Source organism: Ostrea edulis, chromosome 3 (assembly GCF_947568905.1).
Source record: "Ostrea edulis chromosome 3, xbOstEdul1.1, whole genome shotgun sequence".
NCBI lineage: Eukaryota > Metazoa > Mollusca > Bivalvia > Ostreida > Ostreidae > Ostrea > Ostrea edulis.
The window spans coordinates 63,624,821-63,641,042 of NC_079166.1; the positions used below are offsets into that span (position 1 = coordinate 63,624,821).

General features: G+C 34.4%; 2 protein-coding genes across 6 annotated transcripts in view; one reads left to right on the plus strand and one right to left on the minus strand.

Moving 5' to 3' along the window:
• The window catches only part of LOC125675520 (glutamate carboxypeptidase 2-like), a 283,989-nt gene that overhangs the window by 67,698 nt on the left and 200,069 nt on the right, over window positions 1–16,222 (minus strand). The window contains exons 1-2 of one of the 4 annotated variants that reach the window (XM_056158503.1): window positions 4,400–4,528; window positions 2,450–2,569 (exon numbers count right to left, since the gene is read on the minus strand). The exons of 1 other annotated variant lie outside the window; for it this stretch is intronic. In XM_056158503.1, coding sequence (XP_056014478.1) covers window positions 2,450–2,550 — 101 coding nt within the window. In that variant the 5' untranslated portion in view covers window positions 2,551–2,569; window positions 4,400–4,528. Of the gene's footprint in view, window positions 1–1,196; window positions 1,216–2,449; window positions 2,574–4,107; window positions 4,191–4,399; window positions 4,529–16,222 lie in introns of those variants that run through there. 2 more of the 4 variants (XM_056158504.1, XM_056158505.1) reach the window with 2 other exon arrangements.
• Window positions 5,227–10,215, plus strand: LOC125656263 (uncharacterized). Of its 2 annotated transcripts, none has more exons than XM_056158513.1 (2): window positions 5,227–5,684; window positions 7,962–10,215. In XM_056158513.1, the coding sequence occupies exons 1-2, from the start codon at window positions 5,468–5,470 to the stop codon at window positions 8,921–8,923; spliced, it is 1,179 nt and encodes a 392-aa protein (XP_056014488.1). In that variant the 5' UTR covers window positions 5,227–5,467; the 3' UTR covers window positions 8,924–10,215. The 2 variants fall into 2 exon arrangements, with proteins under 2 accessions (XP_056014488.1, XP_048742839.2); XM_048886882.2 differs by having other exon boundaries at window positions 9,041–10,215.

Below are 16,222 nucleotides of genomic sequence, written 5' to 3' on the forward strand. Positions count from 1 at the left end.
ATAAACACATGTATGTGTGTGATATAGACACGTGTATATATATGATATAGACATGATATAGACACGTGTATGTGTGTGATATAGACATCTGTATGTGTGTGATATAGACATTTGTATGTGTGTGATATAGACACGTGTATGTGTGTGATATAGACATGTGTATGTGTGTGATATAGACATGTGTATATGTATGATATAGACATGTGTATGTGTGTGATATAGACACGTGTATATCTATGATATAGACATGATATAGACACGTGTATGTGTGTGATATAAACACGTGTATATGTATGATATAGACATGTGTATGTGTGTGATATAGACATGTGTATGTGTGTGATATAGACATTTGTATGTGTGTGATATAGACACATGTATATCTATGATATAGACATGATATAGACACGTGTATGTGTGTGATATAGACACGTGTATGTGTGTGATATAGACATGTGTATGTGTGTGATATAGACATGTGTATGTGTGTGATATAGACACGTGTATGTGTGTGATATAGACATGATATAGACACGTGTATGTGTGTGATATAGACACATGTATGTGTGTGATATAGACACGTGTATGTGTGTGATATAGACATGATATAGACACGTGTATGTGTGTGATATAGACATGTGTATGTGTGTGATATAGACACGTGTATGTGTGTGATATAGACATGATATAGACACGTGTATGTGTGTGATATAGACATGATATAGACATGTGTATGTGTGTGATATAGACACGTGTATGTGTGTGATATAGACACGTGTATTTGTGTGATATAGACACGTGGATGTGTGTGATAAGATAGACATGTGTGTGATATAGACATGTGGATGTGTGTGATATACACACGTGGATGTGTGTGATATAGACATGTGTATCTGTGTGATATAGACATGTGTATGTGTGTGATATAGACACGTGTATGTGTGTGATATAGACACGTGTATGTGTGTGATTATTCAGAATTAACCGTATTTTATCCTACATGCTAAATGAGCTTAAATTTTCTTAACCCTCTGTTGAACCAGAAAACATGAATCAATCACAGGCCAGTCACCAGGCTTCTCTAACTTCAGAATGACAACAAAAAAAGACTAAGATGGTATCAAACTGAATACACAAACAATGACAAGAGAACCAAAAGCACTTTGTGAATCTAGAAGTGAGAACACGATACGTACGGTGTCTGATCTGTACTCTCTACAAAGTGTCAAAATATATGGACAAAATGAAAATATACCAATATCACTGCTCTCCGAGGTACAGTAAAGTTAGTATTAACCAAAGCATTATAATGCACATCAATGTCTCCGTAAACACTCTCCGCTTCTGTGATTAAATTGATACACAAAAACATGCAACTGATATCAAAATAATGCTCTTGTGCAATGTTTCAAATATTCTAAATATTTTTTTTATAAATGGCACTTCCAAAGAGTCAATATTAGTTTAGCATTTAAAAAAGAAAATGATATTTAATCGGGTAGTTCATCAACTGTTCATGAATAAATCCCCATATACTGTTGGGTTTTTTTTTGGTTTTTTTATAATATCCTGTTGGTGCCATACATTCTATCTTGTCATTGTTATGATGATAAGGATTGGTATGATGACTGAAGATGGTGATGTTACGATAACAATGAAATTGTCATTCACTGTTCACCACCACCGCGTCATATCATTATTAAACCGGCAAGCCTTCATTAATTCATAACATCCTCCATATCGTCATTATAGTATGCTGCATCATGCCACTATTACATTGTACTAATGTAGTACTGTCATTGTAACATCATAGCACTGTAGCACTGAGACGTAGCATCATAGCATTGTAGCACTGAGACATTGTAACATCATAGCATTGTAGCACTGAGACATTGTAACATCATAGCATTGTAGCACTGAGACGTAGCATCATAGCATTGTAGCACTGAGACATTGTATTATCATAGCACTGTAGCACTGAGACGTAGCATCATAGCATTGTAGCACTGAGACATTGTATTATCATAGCACTGTAGCACTGAGACGTAGCATCATAGCATTGTAGCACTGAGACATTGTATTATCATAGCACTGTAGCACTGAGGCATTGTAGCATCACAGCATTGTAGCACTGAGACATTGTAGCATCATAGCATTGTAGCACTGAGACATTTAGCATCATAGCATTGTAGCACTGAGACGTAGCATCATAGCATTGTAGCACTGAGACATTGTATTATCATAGCACTGTGGCACTGAGACATTGTAACATCATAGCATTGTAGCACTGAGACATTGTATTATCATAGGATTCATAGCATTGTCTCATTACAGCATTGTAGCACTGTCAGCCAATATAACATCGCTCATGAGATAAAATGTATGGTACCAACAGAAATGCATGCCTACACCTCAACACGACAATAAACTGTGACATTCGGTAACTCACGTTCGTTGTCCATCAAGGATAGCATCTCTCTCTGTATCTTCGGTATTCAGCCGCTGATATGTATACGAGTCGTTGTTACGCAGTCGATATGGAGCTGGCATCTATTTATATGATCTGTCTCTAAAATAATGTTAGTGATCATTTCAGGTGAAATGAAATTATTTTCTATATCGCATACAGATTTCTATATTTTATTATTGTAATCATGTAATTGTTATCTAGACGTATAAAACGTACCATTCTCTCTCTCTCTCTCTCTCTCTCTCTCTCTCTCTCTCTCTCTCTCTCTCTCTGAAAGAGAGAATGAGAGCGGCGGGGGTGGGATGAAAGAGGGGGCAAATTTAATTGCCAAAGAAGTGTTACAGATCGTGCTGATAAATGTATACGTTGACATAAGGATTTGTATTCCTGAGGTTGAGTTTTCTGGGGATTCAGACGAAAAGAAGTAGTTTTTTTCCTGTATTGTCATGCTAAACTCCAATGTCTCTTTTTGTGACATTAAATTACATGATTATGCTCATAAAACAGATATAGCTGCCTCCATAAATTATCATTTTTTCTAGTCTTAAAACAAGGGGGGGGGGGGGGGGGGGGGGGGCAGTGCAGACAATCTAGTACTGTATACGTTGTGAAAAACTACATGTACAAGTAGATGGTCAACATGTATTTTTGTGTTAACATTGAAAATGTACACGTGTGATTCAAATGACATTTTTTTTTTATTTTATTTTAAAGGTGCATTCTTAAACAATTTATCAACAAATTGAGTTCTCTCGCATTAGAACAAAATAGCCAGTCCTTATTTCTAATCAGCCAGTTGAACATTGTTTCAGTCACACATGTTATATGACAATGTCAATAAAACAAATTCTGTTAAGGCCTTATACTTGCGACGATCCATATTTCGAGAAAAAATCGCTACATTGAATTTTTTTGTTGAAAGTAAATATTTTACGAATACAATGGAGCCCGATAAACAATGAACATATTTTTACCTAAATACGTGCTGCAAAATTGTGAAATTTAGACTACATTTTTATTTTTATAGACTCTAGTTGAATATCATTTCCGTCACACCTATCCATTCTAGACACCGGCAGATCCGAGACAGAGATCCGTTACTAACTCGCCCATCCCAGTCTGCCACGAAGTCAAGATATACAACACGGTGTACTCTCACCTATATAGTACTTAGATCTGACAGACAAGTAAACAAGTGTAGCAACACTGACACATATTCATAGATAGTTCCGTGGAGGGCTGCGAATACCTCAGATTTCTTCGCGGGGGGGGGGGGGGGGGGGTGTCCGGACTGTGGAAGATTTTGATCCATAATCTATTAAGAGTGAACAATGAAGGTTCTAATGAGCATGGAAATTAGGCTAAGACTTTAGAAATAGATCTATCACTTTCAAGTAAATGTTTTGCCTTAGATATGATTAACACTTTTCAAGAGGACACCTGTGGCCCTTTCACTAAATACCGATATCCTAGCAAGTTATTGCTATACTATTACTAAGTTTTGTCATTCATAAGTATATGTTCTGTACAGACTATAAACGATAGATGACTATTTTTTTCTGGTTATGTAAGTATGAGCACGTTAAACGTTAGTTACTCTCAATTAATCTATATCACACCACCTTCTCAAACCTTACTTCTCTCTATTTGAAAGTGATCCCTCTTTTCTAAAATTTGTAGATCCGTGCATCATGTTGTGCATGAAGTTTGTTGGTTTTTATTTTTATTTTAACTGAAGAGTTATCGTTCCATATTTAGCACTAGCAGACCTTCGTAAAAATATCCAAATAAGGTCAAAAGATCCATTCCTATTCATTCTACGTTATGTTTTTAAAGTTTGATCGATTTTATGTTAATCTTAATTTTGGATTACTCTATTATATTATAGATTTGAGCCACCACCTTGAGGAAATATCGCACGGTACATACCTAATCAAAAAGCAGATCTTAGCGTCGCGTTGTTGTCCATTTTGTTGTGTGCGAGTTGTTTCCCTTACACCCTGAGAAAGAAAAAAAAACAACATGCACTGCACATGACGTGCACATAGTTCCTTGTGACCCATCGCTAAAAATAAATATTAGGCCTATTGTTATCAAATTTCCTTCTTATGATTTGTTTCTAATTGCCCTCACTCACCTCTAAAGAGATAAAAATAGAAATTAAGAAACGCGAAGAAAACATAAGATAAATTGCATATACACATTTTTATTCAAAGAGTGCTTTCAGTGCGAAATTATTCATCTGAAGGTCATCGTTCATGGTATATTATGTAATAGACATTACAAATTTTCCCTGAGGTTTTCTTGACAAGACTCTTTATTAACAATTGCTGTACTTAAAGGTATATGCGCCGTATTTTAACATTATTTTGTTTGATGTTGAAAATTAGATCAAAGTTTTGTCAATATTACATTATTTTACTATTGTTATCATTATCAGTGGAAATTCATGATCAATATGTGGAGTCTATTGTTCTCAATTTTCTTTGATAACATTAAAGAAAGTTTATTCCTGTGAGCTAATTTCAAACATTGATATTTTTTCTGTGACTATTAAAAGGGTTATGAAATCTACTTGTGATTTTAAAATGCTGAACAAAGCCACAGGTATATTAACTACGCTTAGTACATTCTGCTTTGTAAGTGAGTTACATAAATTGGCTGCACCCCAGAGGACTGCTACCGCTACTTCAGATTATTTAATTTCTACTGACGGTTAAGATAAAGAGCCCAAGCATATTTTCACGAAATTAATAAGATTTATAGAATTAACTATAAATCCATTTATTTTAGCCAGACTTAAATATATTTTATTTCTGAGGATTTTTTCGGAAACACTATTCCGGAATCCTACCGGAAATAAGTTGGCAAATAGAATAGCATTTCCTTTTATGACGAGGCAATTTCGGGAGAACGGTGAGATAACAGTCGAGACAACATTTTAATTTTTTATAAGATTCAGAAGCTACGGAAAATAAGTTAAATTGTAGAAAAAACATGCCAAAAGAAAAATCAACGAGGGCGAAAAAGAAGAAGGGAGGTGATGTTATGAGAAAGGGGCGAACAAATAAAAATGTGGAAGGTCCAGTTGAATTTCAAGAGCAGACGACAATGGAGACATCAACAAATAACGGATTTGAGGGAGAAATGGATGTATCACCCAGAGATGAACCATCGGGATTCCGCATGGAGAATTCCAGGGAAACCATTCGAGGTACACAGGGCATAGATATACCAAATATGGTCAACAGTTACAACAATGTCATTGGACTTAATGTTTCACAAGAAATTAAAAACAAAATAGTCAGTGGTCAGTATGTAGAATTGGCAAAACTGTTGATTAATTCTAATGAACCACAAAAACAAACAATTGTAATGGTGAATGGGGAATTACAAACATCCGAGAAAAATTCTAAAAAAATCAACAACATTGAACAATGGACGGATGCATTTATAATTTTTTGCAGTATTTATTTAGAAGCACATCCGGCAAAAACATTAGAAATTTTGAAATACATGAATGATGTTAGGTTAGCAGCATCTAGGTCAGGAAATCTTGGATTTAAAGAGTATGACCAACAATTCAGATTAAAAATGGCAAAGAACCCTACAAAACCATGGGGTGAGGTTGATTCAGAATTATGGTTGATGTTTGTTTTACCTGCTGTTAAAACTCTGTCTGCTGCTCCAACTTACCAGAGTCAGAGTAAAAAATGCTACAATTACAACTATCAAGGTTCATGCTTCAGATCACCCTGTGCATATTTGCATGTATGTATCAAGTGTGGGGGTCAACATCCTATCAACAATTGTCAATCAAAAAACATCAGCACACAAGGGGAAGGTTTTAGTAATTTTCGTGGACAGGGAAATTACAGATTTTCAAGGGGTCAGTACCAAAACACAAGAGGAAGAGGGGGGTCTCAATTCAGAGGTCAAAGGGGAACTTTCTAAAGTATGGAAGCTTGGGACCACCCCTATAGATATAAACAATTTAGAATCATTGTTACACAGTTATCCTAAAAAAAATATAGCTTTAGAGCTTTTGCAAGGATTTAGATTTGGATTCAGATTAGGGTACAAAGGGCCAAGAATAGGGAGTGAATCAGATAATCTTACATCAGTCAAAAAACACCCTGAGAAAGCAAAAGAAAAAATAGATAATGAAGTAGAAAAAGGAAGGATAGGGGGACCATATTCAAATAAACCAATATCAAATTTAAAAATATCGCCAATAGGCATTGTAACAAAAAAAGAGGGAATGTGGCGATTGATTACACATCTATCTTTTCCAGAAAATAACGGTGTTAATCACTACATAGATCCCCAAGAATGTACAGTAGCTTATACATCTTTAGATCAGGTTTTAGAAACAGTAGCTAGGTTGGGAACAGGAACATTGCTGGCTAAGATGGATATAAAATCTGCATTTAGACTAATGATAATCCATCCTGGTGATTTTGATTTGCTAGGTTTCAAATTTCAAGGTAAATATTACATTGACAAATGTTTACCAATGGGTTGTGCAATGTCATGTAATCTGTTTGAAAAGTTTTCAACATTTTTACACTGGCAACTACAGAAACAGACAGGTATTGACACGATTTATCATTATCTGGATGATTTCTTATTTATTGGAAGAGTAGGTACTCAAGAATGTTCACATTTAATGGAAGAGTTTCAGAATTTGTGCAGTTTGGTGGGTGTACCGTTAGCAAATGAAAAAACAGTAGGGCCATCTACAAGCATTATATTTTTAGGTTTAGAAATAAATACGGTTGATATGGTTGTAAAAATTCCTCTAGAAAAGGTAAAACAGTTGAAATCTATGCTAAATATGGCCCTTATTAAAAAGTCATTACAGTTACAAGAAGTACAAAGCATAGTTGGAAGCTTAAATTTTTTCAGCAAAGGTGTGCCAAATGCAAGAGCATTCAACAGAAGGTTTTATGATGCTACTTGTGGGGTGACAAAAGCTCATCATCATATCAAAATCACAAATGAGTTTAGGGAAGATGTTAAAACTTGGTTACTTTTTTTAGAACAGTTCAATGGTGTTAGACTCTTGCATGAGAGTGATTGGCTGAGTAACGAAAATATGAAATTGTTTACAGATAGTACAGGCAATCCAGATTTGGGATGTGGGGCATACTGGGAAGGTAGATGGGTTTTCTGGCCTTGGCCAACAAAATGGGATTTAGGTATTTTTAAAGAAATGTCATTTTTGGAGCTGGTGCCCATTGTATTAGCTATTTACATATGGGGCGAAATGCTCTTTAAGAACAAGAGGATCATAATGTACATTGACAACAATGCACTGGTGTCAATTATTAACAAACAAACATCAAAATCAAAAAGAATCATGTTTTTGATAAGAAAGTTGGTCCTTATACTGTTAAAAAACAACATAGTATTCAAGGCAAAACATATAGCAGGTACACAAAATAGTATCGCAGATGCACTGTCACGTAAACAGTTTAAAACATTTCAGGAATTGGCTCCACAAGCAAACAAGATACCAGAAAAAATACCAGTAGAATTTCAGCAGTTGATGTTAGAAATGAAGTAAACAACTTGTTACATCTAGCAACAGCCCCAAATACTCAGGAAACATACAACCAGGGACTAAGATGCTTTGAGGAATTCCAGGATTCCCTAAACCTTAGCAAAATATGGCCCCCTACGTTAGAGCAAATAGTTCTATTTATAGGTTATATGTCAGCAAAACATCTCTCAGTGGCAACAGCTAGAACTTACATTTCAGCTATTTCTTACAAACTAAAAATTCAAAACAATAGGGATGAAACTCAAAGCTTTCTGGTTAAGAAACTCTTAGAAGGATTCAGAAGAAAGGTCAAGAAAAATGATGCCAGACTGCCAATTACATCAAATATATTAAATCAAATACTACAAAGTTTGCACTTGGTTTGTACAAACTACTATGAATGCAAACTGTTTCAAGCCGCCTACACTTTAGCATTTTTTGGTTTCTTTAGAGTTGGAGAAATGACAGTAAAAAACCAAAAAGATCTGGGACATGCAATTGAATATGAAGACATAACAATGTTTACAGAAGAAAATAAAATCCAAATAAAATTAAAGCATTCCAAAGTGGATCAAATAGGGGAAGGAGAAACAATTACTATTCAGAATAGCCAATTTGGGTCTCAAATACAACCAATTAAGATTATTCAAGAATATCTAGCAATACGACCTTCAGTGCAGGGGAAGTTGTTCTGTCATTTTAGTGGACAACCATTAACTAGATACCAATTTACGGCAGTTTTAAATAAAGTTTTGTCGATAATAGGGTTAGAAGGTAAAAAATACAAGTCTCATTCATTTAGAATTGGGGCAGCAACCAGTGCAGCAATGTTTGGTATGTCAGAGGAAGAAATCTGTAAAGCAGGAAGATGGAAATCTAAAGCATACAAAATTTATGTTAGGATGTAATCATAATATAAATGTAGGTGTAACCCTTAAGACTGTCATATGTTTAAGTATATATGAAAATGGTTTCAAGTCATATAATTATATAATCTTGTCATGTCTCTATATATACACTTTCAGAACAACAGGTATGGGTAGTGGGCTCATCAATAGTCAAAAGAGCATTTTTAGCAGCTAGAATCAGACCAGATGGAGTTAACTTGGGACTAATGGATAGATTAAATGTGTCTATTTGGTGGCAAGGAAAAGGGGGTATGGGCTGGTATGAAATGTACAACAAGATCAAAACATTGCTGAAAGTTGCTGACCCTCCTGATTACATTATTCTACATTGTGGTGGTAATAATATTGGGTACACACCAATCAAACAGCTTATACAAGATATGAAAGGTACAATTGACAAAATTTGGAAACTTTTACCCAATACAAAGCTTGTATGGTCACAAATATTGCCTAGAAAGAACTGGTATTCATCAGATAGCATAGAAAAAATGAATAATTCTGCAAAAAGAATCAACAGTTCAGTGGCGGCTTATATAGTAAGGAATGGGGGATGTTATATCAAGTATTTGGATATCAAACTTGTAAACACAAATCTTTTTGAGGCAGATGGGGTCCATATATCAAATATAGGCAATGAAATTTTTCTCAACAACATTAGTGCAGGGTTAGAACAATTTATAACGAATGGATGGCAAGTGTATCCAAAGTTATACTAGAATTTGGACGGGGTATTTTGTGGCAAGGTCTTGGCTCCAGGAACTAGCCGCTTCCCCCCCTTGGTGGCGGTGGCTTCAATGGTTAATATTGTAACCATTTCCGCCATGTGGAAGAATGCGCGTCTGGTTCCTGTGATTGGACATTGAATGATTTGATTGGACAATATTGTATGTATTGAATTATTTGGTGACAATTTGGTCACATATATATATGATACACTTTGATTGCCGCTCACCGGAATCATAGTCATATGGTTTTTTGTTTAATTGAAAATTGACATTTTAATGATTGATGTTTGGGGGTGATTGCAAATCGTCTCATTGCCGTCAACCGGAATGAGAAGATCTGCGAAATTTGTTGCTTGATTTTATGATATAACATTAGGCAATGATGTGTTTTTGGCCTGTACCATTTGGGTGTCAATACACAGGTGTAATTTACATGGTAAAATTTTAATGTAAAACTTTAAAATTTTACTCATTGCCTAGTTGCCAAGACCAACAACAGCCACAATGGGGAGGGGGGTGTTGTTATAAAATACAATAAGTGCAAAAAATAAACTTGTATATAGGTAAACATAATGTTATGTCTTTATTTCCATCCCAGGACAAGGTCAGCTTACAAGTACAATGTACACTACAAACTGCTATCATTTTGAAGTTTTGCAAGGCTGGTCTATAATAAAAACCAAACTGATATAAACAACTCCATCGAAACATGACATACATATCATAAATTTAGCGTTTAGTCTTTGCCTATAATATATATATTATAGACAAAGACTAAAAGCTAAATTTTGTCCACATTATTCATTTACACAAGGTCACAAAAATGTAAACGAGATTTTAAATACTCAGTATATATATCTTAAAATAAGTTGTTCCCATTATAACAAATATTACAGAATTCTACAACTTTTATTTCAAGATTATGAACATATTTTAAAAATCTCTCTTATAAAATTGACATTCAGCTCATTATGACAGGAATTGATACTATTTATACTTTCAATAGATATTGATATTAAAAATAGATATGTTTAGATTTAAAAATCCTTTTTTTTTTAAAACTTTGAAAAACGTACATGTATGCATGTATCAAATTTTCCTATTTGAAACAATCAGCTAAACCTGATCAGAAACATAATAAAAGTTGTACTTGCTTCATAATATGCAATATCAGGAAATGTCCCGTTACATGGAATTCTCGTACGTTTTAACTAAAGATTGTCAAGCATTTCCAATATTCGTTATCGATGACAAACAATCTTCTAAACTTTTTTGAAGGCTGTGGCTTGAGTTAGTGTTTCGTAACATGCGGTAACGAACATTTCGAAAGCGAGTACTTTGAAACCATACAACAATTCCCTTAGTTTGCTTTTAACGGGAACATCAATGACAATTTTTTGATGGCAGCAAATGCACTCATGTATTCGTGAATGATTTTAAACAGTGGATGCATATATTTTCTCATATTTGGCAGTACATTGATCTTACTCTATTCAGGCCACTCTATATCATTTATTTACCAAAATAGTCCATGCCATCCAATTATAATTTATTTATTTATTGACATAGATATATTTTTAATTTCTCAAGGACCCCATTGGGAATAAGCAATGATATTTTTGCTTTAATGGGTTATCCTAGGTAGACTGTGATATATGTACATAATGCAGCTGTGATAATATCTTGTATGTGATGACGATACTGTGATAAATGACTGTGATAACATCTGGTATGCTAAGTTTATACAATTGACATGTGTATTTATTTATTTATTTATACAAAATGATTGTTCTACCTGAATAAAACTACTACTACTACTACTACTACTACTACTAAACTACTACTACTAACTAATATTACAGTCTTTTAGTGATACGACTAGATGAAGGAAAAAAAATCCTGTTCAATGTCTTGACATTTATCGATACAAAACAGCCTAACAATGGCTTACTTCAGCTTTTATACATTCTAAAGCGATAGTTTACAACTCATGTGGTGAGGTAAATGTATTTCAGGCGTATAACGAACATTACTTCGAAACTGTTGACAAAATTCAACTCGATGTAAATGATTCTCAAACTTGTAATCTATTGTTTTGGAAATCAGGACGTTTTCAATCTGAAAAATGATATGTGGGTACATGTACATACGGCGCCCATAGTCTAGTTACTCGAGGAGGTATTCTAATATAGTAGCGAAAATGAGGAAATAAACGAATTTCTTCGATCCTTACATTTTTAAAGGCACATGAAACAACTGATTCATATTATTACATTTATCCCAATTCCGCTGATTATCATTATGTTTGAAGTTTCATGGCGACATTAACAACACAATGATAATACATTGCAAAACATTGAAAATGTAAATATATGTATAAAAAATAAAATAAAAAACCTGCAATTTAGTGTATAGTGAGAGAAACAGTTTAGATAACATGTGCTCGTTAGTAACAGATGGTTGTTTTTGTTTGTTTTTGTTGTTGTTTTTTTTATAGATTTTCAAAAGGCGTTCAGGAAGCCTCGTACCTCTTGAAAATTTGTAAATGACAAGAAACTCGAGTTGAGAAAAATTTGGTCACTAATTTGTACCGGCTCTGGAACTTATATTCGTTAGATAATTACTAAAATATGAAAATAAATGCGCAGAAAAATTAGAAATGTAGATTTCAGATAGGTTTCGTTTCAATATATCTTATTGTTACATTTTGTTCAATCAGGGATTGGAGAGAAGTTCTAAAATCTTGGATTGCCATTTCCCTATTTATAACACAGAAATAATGTCTACCACTGTTAAGTATTGATATATACAAAAATATACGAACTATTTGGTCTTTTAGTTAGATTCGCCATCTGTAGATAATTAGTATTAAATCCTCATGAATGAATAGTAGAACTATACAATCAATGGATGCACCTCAGCGAAACGTTTATAGATTTACTGACTACATGAAACATTTATGTGTTTTATATGTGTTTTAACAAAATGTAAACTCTATTTCTGAAAATGTTATTTAACAGTGCATTTTTAAGATCTGCATATTTTGGGCGAGAAAAATAAAGTTTTATTAGATAAGAACCTTTACAGGGCTGTCAATAGTATTGCTCCTATAGAGGGCTTTGTTCAACATGACAATTATAGTGAAGTAGTCCTGTGCGAATGATACATGTAATTCACATCCTCGGACTCCGAATGTAAAGTATGAAAGTCAGTAATATTAGAATTTTTTCTGTAGTATCTCTTTTTGAATTATGAAAATGTTCAGCGCATCAAGTATTCAATGTTGAAATGTAAAGAATTCCATTCACCAACGTATGACGGACGAAAATAAAGTAGTCCTTGTGAATTTGTGATCAACATTTTAGAAAGTCGTGATTCACTGCATTTCTTATAGCATAAAGTTATGCGCAAATCTTTACAACTTAAATTAAATCAAATTTCTTCTTAAATAGTCAAGAACAATGTTATGATGTATTTTGTACATATTTCTATCTTTTGTTGATTTCTTCCATTCCCCGGGGTTTCCCAATCCCGTTTCAAATTAAAACAGGATCATCTGAGGCCGAAATTGTTTTTTAATAAAGCCATCAAATATGAAACAAACAAAACTTGAAGATATATAGAAATTAAAAGATATAAGAAAAAACTCAAAGCTGGATACGAAGGGATCTCTGGTTATAACGATGCAGTCATTGTGCCTCGAGGACTACACTTTTCCATGCCAAACTGATTCTGCACTCTGAAACGTGCAGAGGGTATCGTAATCCCGGGACGGATCCAGGAATGTTTGAAAGTGGGGGGGGGGGAGGGTACCTTTAAAAGAACGCGGCATTGTACATGTCACGTATACCATGTTTCAAATTCATCCATTCAAATCTATCACCTTTCTTCAAATGACCACGAGGTTTATCAATGTTTGCTCAAATGATTATGAATCTATCAAATTTTATTCAAATGACCACGAATTATCAAATTTCGCTCAAATGGCCTTGAATTTATCAAATTTCGATCAAATGTCCCTTTTTTCTTTGCTCAGATGTCCACTTGTTTGCTTTGGGGGGAGAGGGGGGGGGGGTCATCGGTCCGCTCAAATATCCTCCACCGACCTATATACACACTCCCATAATCAAAGGCATATTCTGTGATCTATTCAAATCAGTATACATCAAAAACAAAACTTAATGAAGACAGACTGACAATGCTAGAAAGTGAAATTGCTTGCAGTTTTTGACAAAATATCACATTACAATTCCGTTTAAAACTTTGATATTCATGAGGGTTCTATCTGTGGTTTAGAATACCTCATACAATAGGAACTAATCAAAATTTAGACGCAGTGATTTAAATGATCGTAATGTTAAAGTGTGCTAAAATTATGCTAAATATGAAAGGGAAGACCTTGATTTTCTGTCAAAATGGATAAAGATTATAAGAGAAATATCAAAATATCGTATTAGACACGTTTAAACTCAAATGCGTACCATCTATCCTTCTGTGCTTCGTATGAAAGAATTAGGTCACATCAGGAATACATACTGGTTCCAGCTGACAAAGCTTGTAACAACATTGTCTTCGTTTGTAAGGTTCATTATTACGATTGTACTTTAGAAGAACTTGACATTAATTCTACATTTGGTAATCCAACTTGTACTAAAAGTTCCCTGTCAAAGGAAGAAAAAAATTTAAAATCATGATTCAGTTTTAAACACATTCAATATCCCAGTCAATGGGACGGAGGGATTTCATCTACCGTATCCATACTGGATTAACTTCTCAAAACCCTTACAAAGATGCATTGCAGGATCCAGTAAGTGTTCTATCAAGCCCCTAATCTTTACTTCTCCCGAAAATATTCACTGACACTTCAGACGTACTACGTCACAACAGCAAGGACTGACGTAAACCAAACGCAGATTCTCAAAAATTCCAGAGTTTTTAAAATTTGAAATTTAAAACATTTCCAAAATCGACAGCATTGAAACGTACATTTCTTCAACACTTTACACCACCATTACTCAAAATTAATTAAAGACCAGACCTCTTGACATCATACACAGATGCTTCTTCAATGAAAATGGAAACCAGAAAGGTTCTCATATCTTGTGATCAGTCATCCAATAAATAACTTTGTTAAAAATCATTCTGATTCTACGCACAAGTACTCTAAATATGATATTTAAAATATGCTGGAGTTCCTTATTGATAATATCCGTGGATTTTGGAGATTAGGTATTCCAACAGTCTTTTGGAAGACCATGAGTGCAAATTGTGCTCCTTCACTAGCTAACATGTTTGTTTGTTTTTGTTTGTTTGGTTGGTTTGGTGTTTTTTGTATTTATGAGGCAGAATTTATTTTTTTTTTTTTTTTTTTATATGAGAAGGAAGAAATATCTTACTATGGTCTTCAGCTCGACATTGAGGTGCATCAACCACGTTTTATCTATGAACAATATGCAATTTTAATCATATATCGATTTGATGTATTCAATATTCTAGTGAACTTGAAATAAAAGACACCATATACATGTAGTTGTTTTTAATGAACATAGACACCCTTCAGTTTCTACATCGTCAGCTTCCCATGTGTGTGTACCGGTATCACCTGCATATTGTGTTGATTCCATACGCGAGAGTATGTTCTGCGAATGGTGAATTTTCAAACAGAGGCAGGCTTCTGATAAACAAGCTGATGTTAAAAAGGGATTTCAGCGGTCTTGTTTAAAGTCAGCATTTCCCAAACTCTATGCTCGTTATAACGATTAACAAATTTTCCAATACAGCCTGTTATTGCGTCAAATGTTCCATGCTAATTGTTAAGCCGATTTTGACTACGGATTACTCCATTTACATGATCAAGATATAGGATCCACGGCGGGTTAGAGCGGTCAACTGGTATGCTTACTCCTTCTAGGTACCTGATCCCACCTGTGGTGTTTCCATGGGTTAGTATTTGTTCTGTTCTCCATTTTGTATTCGCTATAGGATTTAAGAGATTGAACATTGTTCGGTATTTTAACTTCTTCAGCAAGTGACCTATGAACATAAAAAGCATCACTTATCGTTAGCAGAAGTGTTCAGCTTGTGGGATAAAAAAAAAAAAACAACAACAGAAACATAGGAGGTAATATAACTGTTTTTGCAGATATCCTTTACATATTCCCCTAAAGAGGATTTGGGGAAAAAACCAAATTTTTACATGCGATACTAAATCATCATATGATGATTTAGAAAATTCAAGTAAAAACAACAATATGGATTTGTCTTTGGTTTCAGGCCACGCATGCGTAATGACAATTTCCGACTGCGAATGCGAGAAGATGAAGAAAAGATAGTGCGTGGGCGAATGCGAGAATTTGTGAAGGCGACAGTGCGAAGTATGATCTAGTTTTCTTCCACCGCTTTGGAGTTTTCGCTCCATCGCTCCTTCGCCCTCGCAGTTTTGCTCCCTCGCATCTTTGCCCAATTGTTGAAGGAGCGAAATTGTGAGTGGCCTGTGAAAAACAAATTATTTTTCCAATCCTTGTGATTAATATGTATCAATAAAAACATTTATTAGAAATCATCCCGAACAAAC